Below are 21,811 nucleotides of genomic sequence, written 5' to 3'. Positions count from 1 at the left end.
GCGCGGGACGTGCTCGGCCAAAGGGGAGAGCAGCTTGCACAGGTGGAATTAATCACCACAGGTGGAGGCCATACAGCCTGAAAACACATAAATTGCACAGCCAGTCTCCTCCCACAACCACACCGAAATGCTACCGGCAGGACTCGCGATGTTGGCCCTGGGTGACCTGATAGCACTGCAACTACTCCAACTCCAAGAAGAAGACGAACACCAACTGCTACCGGCCGCACGAAGGAGACGCAGGAGGAGGAGGAGGCCAAGGCAGGGCCAGCAAGGGCCGCCAGCACAGCCACTACCACCACGCAGGCAGCCCGCAATCCCACGCCTCCGAGCACATCCGTTCAACCTCACTGATGAGCAGATCCACACCCTCTACCGTCTGGACCGGGACACCATAGCCGCCATTGTGGACATGACACAGGCTGACCTTGTCAGCATGATAGATAGCCCTACCGCCATCCCACCCCTACTGAAGGTGGTGTCTGTACTCCACTTCCTGGCCACAGGCACCTACCAGCACACAGTCGGACAGTTACATGGCATTTCTCAGCCACTGTTCTCACGGACACTATTGCAAGTGCTCGATGCCCTCCTGCAGCACGCAGACGACTACATCTCTCTACCACGCTCGGAGCAGGAAATTACCAACACAAAAGTGGGATTCCATGCACTTGCCGGCATACCGGGTTGCATTGGTGCCATCGACTGCACCCATGTGGAATTGGTCGTCCCACATGCCATGGAGGCCCAGTACCGCAACCGAAAACAATTTCATTCCCTGAATGTACAAATGGTGTGTGACTCCAACAGGATCATTACACATTGTTGTGCCCGATTCCCTGGATCAACCCATGATTCTATGGTCTTGAGGAACTCTACAATACCACGCTACATGGAGCGACACGCAGGGAACAGATCCTGGCTACTCGGTGAGTCTCATTACATGCATGATTATGTGGGGAATGTGATTTTGCAATGACCTGGCAGGAAGGGGGGGGGTGTGCGTACGTAGCAATGGCATTCCACATCATACGTTTCTCGTCCACATACAGGTGATGCTGGATATCCACTGAAGAGATGGCTCCTCACACCAGTCCGGAACCCACGGGACCAGCATGAGGAGGACTACAACCATGCCCACTCACGTACCCGTGTAGTCATTGAACAGGCATTCGGCCTACTGAAGACTCGTTTCTGCTGCCTCAGCAGGTCTGGCGGGGCACTCCTGTACCGCCATGAGAAGGTTGCAAAGATGGTGATGGCATGTGTCATGCTCCACAACATGTGCGTACGTAGAAATGTGCCCATGCCCCCTGACGCAGAACTGCAAGCACCTGATGATGGTCATGATGAGGGTGGGGATGTGGCAGCACCTCATGGAGTCTGCGAGGCACCGGAGGCCCGTGACATTCGTCAGCATCTCATTGATGCATGCTTCTAGCACTCGCGCCTGGTGGCTGATACATGGACACGGGACTCGTGGCACTGTGCGTGTCTTGGACATGCACAACATGGACTGTACGCCTATGATGGCCTAGTACACAGAAATCAATGTCCACACATCTCATTGGTTGATCGTGCACTTTTTATGGCATATGTGATGTCATGTTGAACACCCTATCGACCCGCCACCCAAGTGAGCCCAACACACCCCCTCCACCCTCCTACCTCCCCCACGAACCCCAGTGTCCAAAGATGCTCATTGTCAGTGTGCTGTCGCTATTGCAAGCCCCCTCTGCGGGTATCAGGGGCACCCCTGCCTGTGGAGCGCAGGTTCCTTCCAGATCTACGTTGGGGGCTGCCCTGGACGGAACTTGCAACGGATGATGTGTCTGCCTGCTCACGTCCATGCATGTCCCTAAGGGTTTGCGAGAGCTCAGTGAGCACACGGCGCACTGCGGCAAGTTCGGCACATACGTCTTTGGACGTCGCATGCAGTTCCCCCCTCAGGCTCTCGGTGCTTCTCTCCATTTGGACTCTCAGGCTCTCGGTGCTACTCTCCATTTGTGCCCTCAGCGTCTCTGTGCCTCTCTCCATTTCTGCCCTAAGTGTCTCAGTTGATGTTTCTATGTCTGCCTTAGTGCCCCCACATTCATCGGCATGGTCCTTGAGGAGCGTGGCCATTTGCTGCTGTTGCACGATTAACTGGTCGAGGGACTGTTGCCTCTGCTGGGCCATGCCCATTTGCGGGGGTGTCACAGAGGGGCTGTTGTCCTCATGTTGCCTTGCCACAGGGCTTGGGGGGGATGGCCAGTCGTTGTCTTGTGGGTGCCCCTGCGTGGTATCCTCATGTTGTACGGGATGGGACAGACAGGGGGATTGGGACAGGTCATGGATGGATCTGACTTCGACATCCCCGTTTTCTGTGTCGGAGCATGCTGCCATCAATGGGGTGTCACCTATGGTGCTGCTGCCACCAGAGGCAGTGCCTTCTGTGGCATCCATTGGGGGGGACCTGTGGTGGTGGTGTTGTGGGCATGCTGGCTGCTGGGGTGCCTGTTGATGTTCCCTCCTCTGTGCTGCCACCTGATTTGTGCTGCTGCCGTGTCTTGATGCGTGCAGCTGAGGTGGAGGGTCTCTGGCCGTTGGTCTTGGCCCTCTTTGCAGGTGTGCTGGTAGGGGTGTCCTGTAGCTCGTCGTTTGGATCGGACCCTGTGGTGGAGTAAAGGAGGGCGAGGGTTAATGATGGGTCTGTGCGAATTGGAATGGCATTGTATCACATGCTCTGGGGTGGTACCTGAGGGTGATTTGGGTCGGGTCCTTGGAGGTGCTTTGATTCGTGTGTGGAGTGAGGGTGCAGTTGTTTGGCAGCCTGCAGTTAGGGTGTGCCTGCTGCACGTGTAGTGCGTGTATTAGGGGTTTTTAATTATTTATGTATTTATTGTGGGTTTTAACGTGCGCTATCAGGCCGATGTGTGTGGACGTTCTCCTGGACATGTGTTTCTGTTGCACTATGTGGACGCATGGTACTTCACATGGATGGACTGTGTGGATTTGGCATTGTTTTATCGGGCCCACCTACCTGAATCTTCGGATGTCTGCACTCCTTTCTCCATCCCTCCGACTCCCTCTATGCTCTCCATTCCGATGGTGGAGGCACAGATTTCTTCCCAGGGGGTCAACTTGATGGGTGATTCAGGACCTCCCCCGGTGGCTGTGGCAATGTTGCGGTTGGCAGAGAGTATGCTGCGGACGCGTATCCGCAGGTCGTCCCATCGCTTGCGGCATTGCTGTGGGGTGCGGGGTGCGGTCCCCACCGCACTTACCCGCTGTGCCACCAGAGCCCATATGGTCTTCTTGTTTGCAAATGCCGTTCTGGTCATTTGCGTGGAGAAGACGACGGCAGCATTCTCCTGGAGGGTCTCTGTTAGCACGGTGAGTTCCTCGCGGGAGAAGTGGACCTGCCGCTTGCGGTCGCACGCTTTCTTCGCTACTTTTCCCATTTGTCTTGGTTTCGCTAGGGTGGGTGACGGGTTGGGGTGTGTTTCAGGGTAGTGATTTTAGTGGTTGTGTGGTTTTAGTGTTTTTATAGGTGTACGCCGGGATGTTTCCCGTTCCGGGCCCATGTTTTAACTTCCGTTTCCGTATATTTACGGTCACCGTACTTTCCGGTAGGCGCACACTGCGGTGACCGCTAAGAGGGGTGGCGGTATTGCACCTAGGGCGCCGTACGGCGGCGGTGTGGGCCGTTTTGGGGTCATTTCCGCCATCGCGGACTTTGCACTTCCGCCGTGGCGTGGTGCTCGTGCCCGATGGGTCGGAATGGGCCGCACTTTGCTCCTTCGTGCAATGGCGGAAACGCTATTTACGCTGTGGCGCTCCGGTCAGTCGCTTTCCGCAAGGGTCGTAATGAGGGCCAATGACTGCACTCAAGCTCAGTGAACGGTGCAAACCGAACTGACGCTGCCAACAGGACATCAGAGCGCTTGCTTTCCTATTCCCACTACACCCTATTAACCCCGCCTTCCCTCCTTTTTCAGATCCGCCAGAGCGCCTGGGGACCAGTCCAGTGGTGATGGTGCGCGGTATTAACAATAGAAAAAATGCTGTTTCTAGTGCAGGCGAGCTCGCGCCTGCGCTATATTTGCTCTATTTCTATTGTGAAGCATGGTCATGCTGGAAAAGGGAGAACATCTTTCTAGTGAGGGTGGGCTTCAACAAGTGATATTTCTGAAAGAAAAGGCGTCAGAAGAGGATTTTCTTCCAAGTTAAAACCTTTAAAGAGTTATAAAAGTTGTATATTTTGTACGCTAGCTGCTCATTTCAGTTTCAGCTAGGGTCCTTACATGCTGCTTTCTAGCGTCCTGCTTGCGGTACACATGCCTTATGAGATGCTACAGGCAAATGAATTGAGACATTTTTATAATATCTCCTGCCACCTTCTTCTGTGAAAACTGATGACATGTGCCTGCCTTCATGGAATATATAATCAAGTGGCTCACTTGAAGTAAAAAGTTATTTCAGAATCTGTTTTTATTAATATTTAAAATAATATAATGTTTCTCTTTAATACAAACTAATGTTACATCTGGGCTATCCTTAAACAAGACTCTGCTTTCCGTAGCAACAAAACCAAACCAAAGTTCTTTGGGGACATTTATTTTGTTCCCAAAATGAAAGTAAATGTGATTTCATTATTATTATTATTTTTAACGGAAATATCATGTGCCGCATCTGGGGAACATGCTAATATCCATCTATCCCAATATCCGGTGCCAAACGGGAAGGGCATGGTGCATGAGATTTGCGCCTATAATTTTAATTTGCTTACTCCAGTTCCACTGTTTACCAACGTTGGTGTTTCTTCAGTGCTTTTACTGCCCCAAGTCTGCTTAAGAATACTGAGGAAAGCAGGGACAAAGCCTCATTACGAGTCGGGCGGTAAACGAGGCGGTAAAACCGCCTGGTTACCGCTGGACTCGTATTACCATTCCGCCTCCGTGATTCCCGGAATTACCGGGGCATTACAACCCCAGTTTTCCGGGAATCACGGAGGCGGAATGGTGTTAATCCCCATTCCCGGGACTCAATGGGGATCATGGAAACACCGGCAGCATCTCGTAATGCTGCCGGTGTTTCCTCGTCAAACCTGTCGGGAACATCACCTGGAGTCGAGATCAGGCGGTCCGGAAACAACGGTGGCGGCGGGTTTACCGCCACCGTTATTTCCGGACCGCCCGATTTGTAATGAGGCCCTAATCTTTTGTCATGTTGGTTATTTCTATAGTGCCTAATGCAGCAATATGCCTGCTTCAAAGCACTGACATTGACTATGAAAGGGAGACCCTGATTGCAGATACTAAGCAAAAAATACAGATCCTGGTGTGATGGAGAACTTGAGTGAGTGTTGTTTCAACAGTGGTTTTCCCAATAATTCTTTTCACAGAGCTCTTTAGGTTTGCCAACAAAAGACCAGAGCATCAGCCACACAATTCCACAGGCCAAATGGTTGTTGTGTGAGCGCGAAATCAGGTCAGAGATGCAGTATTGCAGAGAACAGTAATGTTCTGGTAATATTGCCTTTTGACTGGAAGCACATTAATAGTAGAGTCTAGGTTAGACAGGGTCTCTAGAATGTAAAATAATGGTATGAATATGCATGAAGTTTGCATTGCCGCCAATGCGATTCCACTTCGTAATGATGCTATGGAGCAAAGATGCTCATGAATTTTGGAAAATTAGCTTGACCCATATTTTAATGTTGCTGCTCTGATCTGGAGATCCGATTTGTCGGCAGCATTCTGATGTGGGGGCTTGATTAGGGTTCTAACAGTGCCCAATAACAAGTGGAAACTGTCAGACTGACCTTGAGGTTTAGCAGTCACATTCCTAGATGTTATTTAAACTATTTGCACTGCAGCTTCCATGAATTTTGTTTTGCATATGCAGATCTAGTGGTGGCATGGACCCCCGAAGATTACAGCCAGCAGAAAATAATCAGCGTTCCCTCAGAAGCGTATGAGCGGGGCTGTGTGAAAGATGTAGATGAAGGTCTGGAGGTGCGGATAATTACTTCAGAGACCGAGCATGTGTTTGGCTTCGGATGTTTCCATCTTTAATTGTGCACTATATGCTGCAGTAAAGTCAACTGATTTAAAATGTTTCTCTCTAACCCTACACAAGGCTGCGGAAAGAATAGGTTACCCTGTGATGATAAAGGCATCTGAAGGTGGTGGTGGCAAGGGAATTCGCAAGGCAGATAGTGCTGATGATTTTCCCAATTTATACAGACAAGTAAGTGTTTTTGCTGAACCTTCTTTTTCCCTGTTCACTTTGCTAAAATCATGTTGTTTATTCGCCTTGTCACAACGCAGACTTAATGCATGTGGTGTACCAAAAGGACTCAGATTTGGAAATGAATACTGCCCCTGTATGCAGTCATGGTAAAACATTTTTGGGCATATACTGCAGTGAAAAAGTTTGTATGTGACATGTCATTTCGATCTGCTTTTAAAAATTAATATGAAACTTTCCATGGATGCTGTTATTCTGATCGAATTGCTGTTTAGAACAGGAATATTTATTGTGTGCTCCCTTAATACAGTTGTGCAATCTGAAGATTCACTCCCTCTATTTCCTTCATGGCTTCCACGTGGCCGATAAATCCACCTGGAGTTACTAAGATGCAATAGATAGCACCAAAATCGTGTTCTGTTAGAAAAATAGCCTTCCAAGAGGTGCCAAATGTGTTATAAGCAGCAAGAATGGCTTACCTTATTTTCATGAGTTTGCTTAAATCTAGAGTAGGGATCTGCAACCTTTGGCTTACCAGCTTTTTTTCAATACCCCCGCAACCCCACTTCCCACATAATATCCCGACAAAAATATCACCTATGGCGAACCAAACGGCAATCTCTACGGCGATATTTTTGTTGGGGATATTATGTAGTGATACCCTCTGATCAGCCCTAGCCAGCATAGGGAATGAGAAGGAAGCATATGAGTCGTAGTCCAAAGCACCTGGAAAGCTGCAGCTGCAGACCCCTGATCTAGAGAAACTTAGCTACTAGTGTTTATTTAAGAGGCCTCAGTCTTCTCCTATCTAAGGAAATAATTTTTTAGGTACTCATGAATTCCTTCATGGATCATTTAAACACTGTTGGCATTTTACAGTATGAAGCAGAGTCTGTTTGAATTCAATATATATCCCTGACACCATTATTTGAACCATGAAACCATAGTTGTATGTTAACAAAAATATAAGAAATGTACATCTTCAGCTTTCCTCATAACTGAACTTTATACATTTTCTCACACTTCAAAAGCCTCACTCCCTTTCTTATTAAAATGTCAAAATACACAATGCAATATGTAAGCTTCTAGATCAGTGGTCTTGAAACATTTTTGGCCTGGGACCCCTTGAGCGAAATGTGGACAGGCCGGGCCCCCCAAAAAAATGCCAAATGGACAGGACGTACAAATGGCTATGAACTATTGCGTGCCGTCGCCACACACGTTTCTAGTATAGTCCCTGGGCTCCTCCACCTGCTCCCATCACAGTCGCTGGACTCCCTCATCCCACTTCTAGCCCAGTCCCTGGACTCTCCCCACCCCATCACAGACCCTGGGCTCTCCCTGCCTACTCCCACCACTATCCCATGGCTCTCCCCACCCCACCCCCACCATGCTCCCAGGAGAGTTCCAGGGCCAGTGATGGCTGGTGAATTTTTTTAAGTGGAGGGGCATAAATATTTCCCTCAGATATGCCATAGCGACTAAGACAAAAAGAAATGTAGTGGAATGATTGTCATATGCAGGTAAATGGTACATTAAACACGATAGTCGTTGCAAGCTGAAGACCAGATTATTGTGACACAAAGGAAAACTCTTCATGTAAGTTGTCTTCCAGGAAGCAATAAAATTCAAAGGAAGATTTCCTAGGTATATTTTTAAAAACAAACTTTTCACATAAAAAGGTTCAATCCACTCTAAATATGGCTCATAGCCCAATGCTAATTTGGTGGCACGTTGTTGCTTCACAAACTCTTTCCAGTAGAGGCGCTGCACAACAATTTTTCCATTGTCCCCACCTCTGTGAATGTCACCTCACTGTTGGAAATCAAACTTTTAGCCCAACCTCAAAGGATTTGGCAGATACTTTCACTCTGGAATAATTAAGCCACGGGAGAACCAAACCGTCTTCCCTGTGGTACACTTGAGTAAACAAACGGTCCATTAGAGCTCTTGAGAAAATGCTTGGGCAAGACCCACAAGTTAGAGGACCTTCTAGCCATCAAGGCCTTAGATTCCAAGGCTCCTCATTACACCACCACCATTACGACAGCCTCTAACAGGAGAAAAGCCATTTTTGTAGCAGTCCAAACACTTATCAAACCCTGCATCAGACCTAGAGGTACCAGAATCCTGGCAGAAGTGTGATACCATGAGTGAGTTCTTTATCAACCACATCAATACCATCAGGCCCCACATGGAGCGCTTGTTGGGGAGAATTCTCAGAAATGTGCTAATTCCCTCTACCTTAGAGACCCCCTGCAACTTGGCTGGATTTTGAGGGTTTGATTTTTTTTTTAACCTGGAGAGAGTGAGACCCTTTTTCCCATTCTCTCATGTGTTTTAATGTGATTTGTACACTGTTTCTTTTGGTTGTGGAGTATGACAAACTCCATAGGCATCATCTTTTACATTGTGTCACCCAGCACCTTCACTGCAGTGACACAGGGAAGTCTTTCAGGTTTCCCAAATGTTTAAATACCTTCTCTGGGATAAACTACTGTTTCCCAGAGCAGTAAAGTGAAATTGACTTTACTTAAATGTGTAACTTTCTAGACCCAGCACATACGATCTTACAATAGGGTGTTGGAGGGGTTACTTAGTATCCCCTTTGTCTAGCTTCTCATGTAACATTTGTATGTTTCTTCACTGAATGCCTGGTGGCAGTGGTTTACTTTTTACTACCATTATGGGATGTTACCGGGGGCTGCTTTTGCAGCCACGGTAAAGCACCCATGGGTGCCATTTTTGTCAAAAAGGCCCGGTCTTCTTTTTTCGCCATTTATTTGTGGAAAGGTCCTTCTTGAGATTTACTCTGTGCGCCAAACCAGGTTTGGTCCCTTTGTTCATTTGGTCTTTGGCGGGCTTTACGAGTGAAACCCGCCTCTGGCTCCAGGGTGACTGGCGGGGGCAGGAAGCAAGGGAGGTGCCCGAGACTCCCTGTGCTTAGTCTTCTAGGAGACAGGAATGCACTCTTAGGTGATTGGCCGGCTGGCTGTCCGGCAAGGACCGCCACCCTGCTGGGTGACTGACAGCTAGGCTGGAATGATTGGGAGCAAGCTGCATAACAGGAAAGGCTTTTTGGCTTGGAAGGCAGAGTCGACGACTGGAGGAAAGAATCCGAAGAAGAACTTGAAGACGCCTGCTGTAACTCCTGGACCGTTGGTTTGCCCAGTGAAGCCCTGCTGTTGTGCTGAAACTCCAAATTCGTATCGACAGAGAAGCTCCTGCAAGGACGACTTCTCCCTTTGAGTTGGTGGGACCAATCAACTCCAAAGTAAGCCACCTGGACATCCGCTCTACGCTGGTCAAGTATCCACTGCAGTCGCTGCTGGGAACCGGATAGCCAGGGAGAGGAACACCAGCTTGTGTGCGTTGCTTTTAAGCTGGCCAAGAGCTCCAGGAAGATCCTCCGGGCTCCCAGGAAGCAGGACTGACCAAGCCTGAGCCCCCTCAACAGAGTGCGGGACCCCAGATGCAAGAAAAGCCCATCTCGACAGCCAGGAACCGCAGTGTAGCTATTTGCGGTAGACGCAAGGAGCTGAAACACCGAACAGCCACTTGTTAGAAGTTTGCCGGTTGCAAGCGGTGACGTCCCATTGCAGTGCAGGAGTACCCAGAAGTCCTCCCTCTTGTCCCCACGACTGAGGCCCAGGAACAGCGAGATCTGCAGAGCTGTACAGGAACAGAAGTCATCTGCTGCACTTTTTCTTCAACATAAAGGTACTGTAAAGTCTAAGAGAATTTAGCTCCTGTTGTATAGCCATCGTCCTCGTTGGAGACTTGCTTGGTTTGCACGTGTAGAGTTGCCTGCAGCCTCTTCTCTTCACAAGCCTTATCAGCTTGTGGCCCTACTTTGATTTTCTTCTATTCTACAAAGACTTTTTAGACATTGGAAAAGACTTTCTACTCGCCAGCAAGAAGTGCTTCAGTTCACCTTGACTTTTGCTAACTTAACATTGTCTGGCCTAGGCTCCCTGAATGACTCTTCTCTCTTCTGCTTATGTGTTTTGCCTTCCTTCCAGGAAAGGGTTAACTGACTTTGCATTGGGGGGGTTGTGTGTGAATACTTGTTTTATTCTGAACTCTTCTCTTTAACACTACTCCCAAGACATGGAACAGTGCTATATTAATGCCAACATCACCCTAGAAGTCACCTGAGGGTGTAGGTAGTGCCTATGTGCCATCCCAAATGGGTATTTGCTGATTTAGATAACTAAGAGTGTGTATTTTGAAGTATATGTGTGTGGTGTTTTATAGTGCTCCCTTCTGAAGAAGGCTTATTGTAACTGACTGATAAATAATCAATCGTTTTATCAAGAAACCTTGTGTGTAAGAGTTTATTTGAATACTTGTCACTGTGAATCTCTGTGTAACTCCCATACTGCTCACATTGACTCCTCTTGAGATAATCCTGGTTGCTCCACATGCTACCAACCTGTGTAGTGCAGACTTATACCAAAGGTTGGGTTTCTATTGCCAGGAGGTTAGGGTTGCTGCAGTGCACCCAAAAGGTACTGCATAGAACCTTGTCTGACAGCGCTCCAAATCTTGAACCCCCCCTCCCTCCCGCGCGGGCCCTCATTCCCCCACAGGCAACCCTGAACGAACTTCTTTCCCCCTTTGTCGGAAGGCTTCTTGTACACGCTTGTATCCTTAAAACCAACCTCTTACACAGAAAACCCTCTTCTGACCACCATCCTAAAACCTTTTAGTCCTGCCCTTACTGCTCTTATTAGGATACTCAATGTCTCCCTGTATGAGGGTATGTTCCCAGGTGTCCTAAAAACAGGGCTTTTCTCGTTCCCTCCTGGAAAAAAACCACCCTCGACTCGGGGCTTGCGGTTGGTCATAATATTTTACAATGTAACCTTAAGTATTCATTTGTGACCATGAGACTATCTATATAGCTGGCGAAATTGAGAGATATTTTAATATAGTGATGGGTATCCAACCCCCCCCCCCCCCCCCCCCCCCTCATATTGAACTGTGGCGCCATCTCTCCAGATCCGGAATCTGTTTGCCAGACACTATACATCTAGTGTGGATTACGAACAGCGGAGCGGGTTGCCTTTACCTTGAGAACAGTACTAACAAAGTGGTGACTGGATGCAATATTTCTTACACACTTGTGCTTTTGAAAGCCTGGGGATGCCATTACCCCCTGTGACAGTCGCACATAAACTAGTAACTGGGGTGAAGGAGGCCCCGGACAAGTGACATCCAAACCTTTTTTGGCTGAGTCGCCCCCCCCCCCCCCAAAGTAAAAATATTGTTGGCAGCTCTCCCCAAACACAAGGCTGCATATATATTTCGATTAAAAGCAGTCATTCTCCTCACTTTCGCGCCCCCGGCCATCCTTCAGGCCAACTCCCGTAGGAAGTATATGTAGTTTCCCTTGAGAGCCTTCCCCTGTTCCCAATCTTACATGCCTCTGGAGTGCCTCAGCTACTGTTAATAAAGGGCCCCCCAGCATCAGAAAATGTAGAACGTGATCTGCGAGCGTGGCTCGTCAGTAGAACAGCAAAGCAGCAGTACAAGTGTGACCCACACATGTTCCGCTGTTGTGATCTTAGTCCAAGCCTGATGTCGCTAGGGAGACAGGAAAGGGTTAGATGTGGGATCATGATCTGGGAACGTAGACCCCAGCCTGCAAGCCCTAGAGAGCCATGGTGGGATGAGGAGGCCCCATTGATGGGGTTGTTTGATCCCAAGGTGGCAGGTCTACCCTTTGAAGCCTCAGTCCACAGAGCTGTGGGGCAACATGAAGTAAAACGAGCACTACACGATACACTTGTGCTGAAAAGACTAGCTCACTGACCATCAAACAATCGTGAAAGCCCGCTGTCAATAGGGCCCGTGCACACCCACTCCAACCCTTATTACCCCAGAGTCTGTAATGAGCCCAACTATAAAACGGGGAAGAGGTGCACACTGAGGAAGTTTGCAGGAAGGTCAAAGTGAAGAGGTGTGGAGAGAAAGTGAGGAGGGAAGGAAGCACCAGGGAGAGGTTTGAGTCAGAGGAAGGCAAGTAGAAAGATGGAGGGGGTTGAGAGGGATGACAAAGGCAACATCGGGAAGAAGGCGAGTTGGAGGAGGCCAGCTATAGATCATCCCTGTTCCTCTAAAACCATCAAGGACCACATTGACACCCTCGCTCCGGCCCTTGCTGATTTTTGCAACCACTCCTTTGCCTCTGGATCCTTCCCCTCCCCTCTGAAGCACTCCTTTGTGCATCCTCTTCTCAAGAAACCCACAGCTGATCCATCTTGTCCAGCTAACTATCGCCCAATTTCCATTACTCCCTTTCTTGGCAAACTCCTGGAAAAGTTGGCCATCTCTCAGCTTAACCTTCATTCCAATTCTGTTGGCTGTCTCCATGACCACCAGTCTGGCTTCAGAGCTGCCAGAAGCACGGAAACTGCTCTCCTGATCATCCATGAAGATCTGATCTCCAACCTTGACTCTAACATTCCCTCTGTCCTCATCCTCCTCGATCTCTCTTCTGCCTTCGACACGGTCAACCATACCATCCTGCTCAACTGTCTCTGTGAAAACCTGGGTATCACTGATCAGGCTCTGGCCTGGCTGACCTCTTTCCTCTCAGATCGACCCTCCCAGGTCCAACTTGGGTCCTTCCTTTCATCTATCTTCCTCTCTACCTGTGGTGTTCCCCAGGGGTCTAACCTCTCGCTCTGGCTTTTCAACCAATACCTGGCAACTCTCGCCCACTGCATTGACACTTTCTGCTCAAATTTCCAGTGCCACGCTGACAACGCTCAACTCATTTTCAGGCTGCCCTCTGCCACCTCCTCTCCCTCTCTCATCTCTGATTGCCTAACTGTCATTCAAGATTGGTGTGTCGCCAATGATCTTTGTCTGAATGCCAGCAAGACGGAGATCCTCCTCATTGGCACACCTTCACCATCCTTTCCCCTCACTCTCTGGCCGGCCTCCCTTGGCCCTCCTCCTACCCCCCACCTGCGAGGCTAAGAATCTCGGGGTCATCTTTGACTCCACCCTTTCCTTCTCCGCCCACATCTGAGGTCTCTTAAAAAGTCAAATTTCCGACTGCACCTCCTCAGAGGCACTCTGCCTTTCCTCTACTTCCCCCAGAAGCTCATGGTTTCCCAAGCTCTGGTTCTCTTTAGCTTGGACTATTGTAACAGCCTCTTTCTAAATTTACCTGCCTCTACTCTCCGCCTTCTGCAACTAATCCAGAACAGAACTGCGAGACTTGTCCTTGGCCTCAAGCCCTGGGATCGTATCTCTCCAGCTCTGAAATCTCTCCACTGGCTCCCAGTGGATGCAAGGATTAAATTCAAAACCCTCTGCATTGTCCACAAGGCTTTCTGGGGCCTGAGTCCAAAATACCTTCAGCTATCCCTCCGCAAATACCTCCCCTCTCGAGCTCTTTGCTCCTCTACCTCCAACTCCCTCAGGATCAGTCGTTTTTCAAAGAAACAAGCTGGGGGTAGATCTGTCTTTGGCTGGGGCCTCCCTCTGGAACAGCCTCCCTGCCACTCTAAAACTTGAGGAGAACCATTTCCGGTTCCGGAAGCACCTCAAGACCTTCCTCTTTTCTGCTGCCTTCACGCCCCCACTCCCCTGCTGATCTGTTCTCTCTTGGCACCGTGCACCTGACCACCCACTGTCCTTCGGGCCCAGATACCTGCTCACCCTGCCACTGTCCCGCACTGCCTCCGGGCCACCCCTTGCACTGGGGTCTGTATCTGTACCCATACAGCCCCCCCCCTTTTTCTTACTGCACTTATCAGACCTACCCTGTCTGCTGCCTTAAACCTAGCACTTGCAAATTGCTGGGTGCATTACCACTGTTTGTTGCCTTTATTATTTATTTATTGTTATTCATCTGTTTCTCCTCTGCTTCGTGTTAGGCAGAAACCTGTGCAGTTCCCTTAGGGAACACTGCAAAAGATTTAGGACTACAGGTGTTAGCAGTAAACCCACTTGGTAGCAGTCTGTACCACCCAGATTTACCTGGTAGCTGTGGCTGAGCAGTCAGACTTCTCTCAAGAAGAGTGAGGCAGTATGCAAAGTATACACAATAGGCACTCAGACACACCAATACAAGCGAACACTGACCAGAGCTTTGGTATCAAAGTATATAATATATTTATTTAAAAACACACTGTTTGAAACACTCCAGCACTCTTGTTGTAAAATATTCTAAACACAGTTACTATTGTAATATATGCACCCATTTTTCCTTATCAGATAAGTCTTAGTAAAACACCACTTATTTTCATACAGAGGTGAGCGCTTAACTAGATGGCACTCCAATAAGTTTGTGAAGAAGGGAGGGAAAAAGACAGAATATGGAAAGGTACACCACTCTAAGATTCAGGAACACTGTTAGCAAGGCAGAAGAGCAAAAGTCACTGGTGAGCCAAAGTCCAAAGGCTGGGCCCACTCTTAGAGAGAGCAGAGCACAAATGCGCCCAAGATCACACAGTTACACTAGGCTTAGAAAGTCTTGCAGAGAGTTCAAAAAGAGTTTAGAGAGGCTTAGGAAAGTTTAGCCATGGTGTCCCAGGCTAACCCAGGTTCGAAAGCCGGGGGCTAAATCTACCCCGTACAGTCGGTGGCAAGGGAAGCCAGGCGGGACACGGTACCTTAAGTGCGAAGGAGCCTCCAGCGGTGGCAGTTGTTCCTGGCAGTGGGTGCAAGCCGCGTCGTCGTCCAGGGGAAGAGAAGATCTCGACTTGGAGGAAAGATGAAGGTCGTTGCACTGCCAGGGAAGAAAGCAGCCGTGGATTTTTCCGGTTAAAGGTGGTATCTTATATTCGCGTTCGTGGTAAAACGTGGTATCCCGGTTGACGGGGTGCTTGGCACAGGCAAGGTAAAAGATGGTGAAACTGGTTATCCCCACCAGTCAAAGGAAGACTCTCCGGCGGGAGATCTCCTCTGTCGTTGGGAAAAGTGGTGAGACGGTCCAGCAGGGCTCCACCGGTGGTGTCGTCGTGGCAGGTCGGCTCAGCTTCTCCCTCGTCGGATTCTTAGGTCCTGTGGCGGCTTCTGAAGTTCCAGTCCCCAAAGCCATGCTTTTATGCAGAAAACCCCCATTCACTCAGCCTAGCTGTCACTCAAACATGCTAAGTGGTGAGCCGGCCGGCTCACCACTTGGGCCAGTCAGGACGGAGTGCGACTTGAGTTGCCTAGGCAACTCAGTCCAGGGTGCCTAAATCCCCCTCCACCCCTCCTAAGTACCCCAGACAGAGTGGCACCACTTTGGAGGGCTTCTGTGGAGAAGCCCGCCAAAAAGTGGAACAAAGGGCTCGACTTGGGTTAGAGTCACAGAAGAGAACACAAACGCCATTTTAGAATCAGGTTTTGGCAAAAAATACCAACCGGAGAATTATTATTAATTAAATAAACCAGCGTTATGTTCGAGGCTACCGTAAATAATTAAATAAAGATAGTAGCCTAAAACAATGGGAAATCCCATAGGAAAATATTCGCGGTTGAATATAAAAAGTAGTATCCACTGCCACCAGCCAAAACTCGATCAGGGGGGACGGAGACGTGCCCCCTCGACTAACAGACCACGGGGCAATTGAATTGCCCCAGCCAGTACGTCCACAACATTATGGTTTGTACTGGGTCTGTTCAGAATTGAAGACTAGTAAAGTCAATGGTGAATTTACATGCCCTGGGAGACAGTAGTCAGTCCCAGGGTATGGAGCCTATACTGGGGGGTCACTATGACACCCCTGTGTTACTGCACTGAGGGTGCTGTGTAACACACATCACAAAAACACATGAAGCCCAATGGGTAAAAGAGCCCATGGCCCATTAAACACATCTAGATTCAAAGAAACACACTCAAATCAGGCCCAAGAGTGAGGGTAAAAGAGTCTCACTCTTGGCAGGAGAAAAAAATAAACCCCAAAAATCCACCAAAGCTGCTGGGGGACTCACTAGGTTAGGAAATTCAGCCTAAACAGAGAATTCTCCCTAACACTTCGCACTTTCCACTTCTCCCCCCTTCCATGCACCTTTCCCCTCCCCCCTCTCCCATGCACTTGGGCATTCTCAATGTCACTGGGCCTAGTAAGATCGCTGTTTTGTTCTCCCCTGTTCCCCTCCCTCGCCTTGTCGCGCTCTGAAACACTTGTGTACAAGAGTGATAGAAATAAAATATCAATCAATCAATCAATCAATAGAGGGAAACGAGGAGGAAGGCCACATCGGGGAACAGACAAGTAGGAGAGTTGATATCCTTGGCAGTGGACAGAGGGGTCCTGGAGAATATACACCAGCATTGGCCAAGCAAAATAAACAAAGTCCTGAAAAGGGTGTTCCTAGGCAAAAGCTGAGAACAGTGGGTCCTGATCTGGGATGTGTTAACCTGCGCCAAAAGGCTAGTATCGACAAAGAAATACTAATAGACCCAAAGATAATGGAAGAGAACGAAGCGTGACATAATCCGGAATCAGATGGGCAAAAACACCAAAGGAAATGAAAGAAAATTGCCTATTGAGAATCTGGCTAGCACTGAACTGAGGAACATGGTCCTTTCTGTAATCTAGGGTCACGCTTCCTTCTCACATATTTTGTTGTCCTTTTGCACTGTTACTTGAAGACTTGATTCACTTTTTAGAATGTTCTCCCACCCTTGCAATGTATATAGTAAACCTACAGTATATACCCCATCCTAGAGTCATTTATTGATCCTGAAGTCTGCAACACCCAAAAATAAGTTTATCCTTGCCACCTTGTTTATCCCATCCCATCACAACACGCAGAGCTGCCTACCCAGTGATAGTGTGCTTTAGAAAACTGTCCTACGATGCAATGGAATTGTGACAGGGTCAGGGGGGTCGAGGGTGTTGGCATCTACCTCTGAACCTTGGGCATGAGGATTTACAGGGTGTTAGCCAGAACTAGTCCTGCCACAGAGGTGGGGTGAAAGAGTTGGGAGGGCCCCAGTCTCGGTCCCCTCCACATGTGCTTGGTTGAAAGTGGGAAATACCACTTGTTAGAGGGATTTTCATTTTCCAATCTTAGGCTTTGTCCTGAGGCTCCCAGCTCTACTACTGGACTCTCTGGGATTTTTTCTGACTTGAGGTGAGTGAGATATTTTATCAACACGCCTTGCTATCCCTACTGGAACAAGTATTTCCCTACCTGTCAAAACTGAAGGAAAACACTCTAAGATAGGATATCTGTCCCTCACACTTAAACATCAACTAGATAAAGAAAAAATAAATCTATTTATGAGGCTTGTGGGATCTGCTTGGATCACATGCTGTGCATAGGCCGACATCTAGTGGAAGCTGCAGAGTATTACAGTTGTTGTTTTTTTAAAACTCAAAAAGGGACATTGACAGGGCGTGCCAGTAATACTATCCCTAGTGTGACGTCCACTGTACCCATGATTTCTCATGCGTCGCGATCGCTCAGATTGTTTATTTCCACCATTCTAGACAAACGCGTATAGCGGAGTTCCTTTTGGCGTGAAGCCATTGACTATTATAATTAAGGATGGTATTTCGAATGGATTGTGTCCTCCCACGTATTCCTCATCTTAGATATATCCTTATCTTCAGCTTTGCTGCTTCGGAAATGTTTTCTCTCTCCACCAGATGGCGCTCCACTCGAGGCGACAGCATGGGTGTCCCTCGGCGGCATCCGTCGAGTGTCGACGTCATCCGTAGTATAAATGCCTCGTTGGCCTCAGTTCTGTTTTTCCGTTAGCTTTGCTTCAGATCGAAATTAAGCGATTGTCGTCTTCCTCGAACCCATCTACTCCGAAAACGGGGTTTAAGAAGTGTCTAAGGTGCGGCAGAAAAATGTCACTGACCGACCCTCACCGTAACAGCCTCTGGTGTCTTGGGTCCGAACATCGGATCGATGACTGCGGTTCGTGCCAATCCATGACCCACAAGGCCTTGAAAGAAAGACGAGGTAAACTGGCGGTGGGGGAGGAATCCTCGAAGTTTTCTTCGAGAGGGAAGAAAGACTCGGCTGAGTCTTCGGCAAAACACCATAAAAAATCACGATTGAGGAGTAGATCAAGGAAGTCCTCTTCTTCTTCGTCCAAAAAGGCGAAAAAGAGACGACACCGATCTCCCTCTTCTTCCTCTTCCTCGACTTCGGAGGAAGTTATTACTTGTCCAACGAAACACGACTCCCCTAAAAAGTGGGAAGCATTTAGAGAGTCCATGATAATTTTTGAGAACGCGGCCCAGACCCCCTCAAAAATGTCTGTTGAAGGTCATGCCTCTAGTCACAAAAGTGACAGAGGAAGGTCTAAAACTAAGAAGTCCGACAAGAAATTGTCGAGGGTGTCTTCTAGGGACTCTTCCCAGACACCTAAAAAGACAGACTCTACGAAAAAGACTTTCGACGTCGATAAGTCATTAAAGACTTCGACGAAAACATCTTCGAAGCCGCTGTCGAGTATAAAGGGTCGACGACCCAACAGAAAAAAGTCACGTCGAATATTTTATCGACAACCTCGAAGATTTCTTCGATAGCGTCGAGTGTTTCGAAGACTACTTCGACAACATCGACTGCCTCGAAGATTCCTTCGACGCCATTTGTAGTGCCTTCGAAAACATCGAAGAATACCTCGACAACATCGAAGGTAACGGCCACGACTTCGACGCCATCGACGCTTCTGTCGACGACGACACCAGGGTTGAAACATATTCCCGAAAAAATATTTCACCCTGAAAACAGACATGATTTTTTCCATACTATGTCATCTGTATATGGAGAAATGTCCTCAGAAAATGAAGAATATGAAGAACAAGATGAACCTGAGGTTACATCAGCAGGGCTAAAATATGGTACAAGAGATGTTCCAGAGGAATTAATAAATCCTCAATCAAAAATGCAGGATTTGTATGAATGTTTACAGTCTGCAAGTGGAATAGACACATCTCCTGAATATGAATTTGAGATACCAGATCCAGCAGAACATGCTGATCTGAGTTACAGAAAACTCATGAATAGAGTAACAGAGTTTATGGGGTGGGGTAATAATGCACCTGTATACCAGGATGATGACATGACAGATATTTTGTCAGGAGGTCCTCAACCAGACCCCATACTTCCTTTTCATATTGCCCTGCAAAGGAGAGTAAATGCTGCTTGGGAAAGACTGGAATCTAGTCCAGCAGTAAATAAAAAATATGTGGCAAAATACAGACCTTGTAACTCTGACCCAGAGTATTTGAGAAAACATCCTTCTCCTGAGAGTCTGGTAGTTCAGGCAGCCACATCAACAAAAAATGCTGCATACCCCACTATACCCCCTGATAGGGATGACAAGAAAATAGATACTTGGTCGAAAAAGATCTTTACATCAGGGAGCATGGCTCTGAAGTCTACCAATGTATCTTGTACATTGGCTAGATTTAATTATACTCTGCGGGACTGCATGTCAGCGGCAGCTCAACACATCCCGGAAGGAGAGGAACGTGATGGTTTCCTATCCATAATTAAGGATGGTAAGGAGGCTTCAGGAGAATGCCTTCAAGCAGGTTTGGACACTGCTGACAGTATCAGCAGGTCCATGGTGTCTAGCGGAGTGCTACGCAGATTTGCGTGGCTAAGGAAGTCAGGTTTTGCACCAGATGTTCAATCTAGACTCCTTAACATGCCATTGATGGCTCGAGGTTGTTTGGCAGCAAGGCGGATGAAAGTTTGGAGAAGTTGCAGACCTCCAAGGCAGCGGAAAAGTCACTTAGTGCCGCTATACGATAACCTCAGCAACGCCCGTACACAGGCTCATCTTCCTGGAGGGGTCGTCCCTTTCGTTTTTACTCCTCATTTGGGAGAGGAAGGGGACAGGCCAATCAAAGGGGGCAAAGAAAATTTCCTCGGGGCGAGGAAGAGGCGCTAGATCTGCCCCAGCAGCAGCATCTGTCCCTTCAGCCGCTGCTGGAGCTGCCGCAAAACCACTCTGAGGTTTTGACTCACAAGACCCCAGTGGGAGGCAGGATCTCTCAGCATCTGAAAGAATGGCGGGGCATTACTTCAGATGTTTGGGCACTGGAAACAGTATCCCAAGGTTACTGCCTTCCTTTTCTAAAGAAACCTCAGAATCACCCACCGGAATACAACTCTACCAAAAATCCAGACCCGCTCCTGTTGCAGGAAGTTTTAACCCTGCTACAGAAAGGTGCAATAGAACATGTACCTGTAGCGGAGAGGAACAAGGGTTGGTATTCCCCATATTTCCTCATTCCAAAGAAGGACGGAGGACTGAGACCCATCTTGGACTTGAGAAACTTGAACAAGTTCCTCAGGAAGGACAAGTTCAAGATGGTCACTCTTTCTCAGATCCTTCAGGCTCTCCAACTTCAAGACTGGTTGGTATCATTGGACCTTCAGAATGCTTACTTTCAGGTGCCAATCTATCTCAAGCACAGAAAGTACCTGAGGTTTGCGATTGGCAACTCTCACTATCAGTTTCGAGTTCTGCCTTTCGGGTTGACCTCCGCCCCAAGAGTTTTCACCAAGTTGATGGCGGTAGTGGCAGCGAGTCTCAGAAGAGGGGGGATTTATGTCTACCCCTATTTGGACGATTGGATGATCAAGGCACATTCTCCAGAACAAGTCCAGGATCATCTATCCAAGACTTGCCACTTCCTTCACAAACTAGGGTTTTCTCTGAATTTAAAAAAGTCAAACGTGATACCATCACAGAAGCTCCAGTTTATAGGAGCAGTCTTGGATACTCGTTCGGGCAAAGCCTCGCCTCCCGAAGAGAGAGCTCACCACATTCTGCAGATGGTGACAAAATTCCAGAATGCCCATTATCTACCGGCCTTCGATTTTCTCAGGTTGCTCAGCCTCATGGCATCCTGCATTTTTCTGGTGCCAGAGGCCAGATTGAGGATGAGATCCCTTCAATGGGCCCTCAGGACTCAATAGTCCCAATTTTCAGGGGAAATGACAGATTTCTTACAAGTTCCAACCAGAGTAGCTCAGGACTTACAATGGTGGGTTTGCAAAGAACACATCCTCAAGGGACAATCTTTTTGGCAGCCATGGCCGGAGATCACTGTAGTGACGGACGCCTCACTCACGGGGTGGGGAGCCCAAACCAACGATCTGACAATCAGTGGTCGTTGGTCTCCATCGGAGTCCAGACTACACATCAACTTTTTGGAGCTGCGGGCGATCAGACTAGCGCTGAAGGCCTTCCTGCCCTCTCTACGGGGAAAGAATATCCTGATCATGACGGACAACACAGTGGCCATGTACTACCTCAACAAGAGAGGAGGAGTAGGGTCACTGCCACTGTGCAGAGGGGCAATGCAGCTCTGGTTCTGGGCAATACAAGAAGGGATCTCTCTATCTGCCATTCACCTAGCAGAAGAGCAAAACACAGTGGCGGACGCTCTGAGCAGGCAGAGCACAGTCTCTCACGAGTGGGTGATAGCTCAGGAAGTCCTTATGGAGATTTTCGCCCTTTGGGGAACCCCTCAAGTGGATCTGTTCGCGACCATTGTTAACAGGAAGTGCAAACTGTACTGCTCAAGGGAATTTCCCCCGAGAGGAGCTCTAGGAGACGCATATGTAGTAGAGTGGGAATTTCCTC

At 48.4% G+C, this 21,811-nt stretch overlaps 1 protein-coding gene across 1 annotated transcript in view; it reads left to right on the top strand.

Moving 5' to 3' along the window:
• Nucleotides 1-21,811, top strand: part of ACACB (acetyl-CoA carboxylase beta) — a 3,851,763-nt gene that overhangs the window by 850,369 nt on the left and 2,979,583 nt on the right. Inside the window, exons 8-9 of the mRNA XM_069619430.1 lie at nt 5,890-5,999; nt 6,124-6,234. Of these exons, the coding sequence (XP_069475531.1) occupies nt 5,890-5,999; nt 6,124-6,234 (221 nt within the window). The remainder of the gene's footprint in view (nt 1-5,889; nt 6,000-6,123; nt 6,235-21,811) is intronic.

Source organism: Ambystoma mexicanum, chromosome 10, assembly GCF_040938575.1.
Source record: "Ambystoma mexicanum isolate Mex_15411 chromosome 10, UKY_AmexF1_1, whole genome shotgun sequence".
NCBI lineage: Eukaryota > Metazoa > Chordata > Amphibia > Caudata > Ambystomatidae > Ambystoma > Ambystoma mexicanum.
Note: the sequence above shows the minus strand (reverse complement) of the source record. Positions and strands in the feature narration are given on the sequence as shown.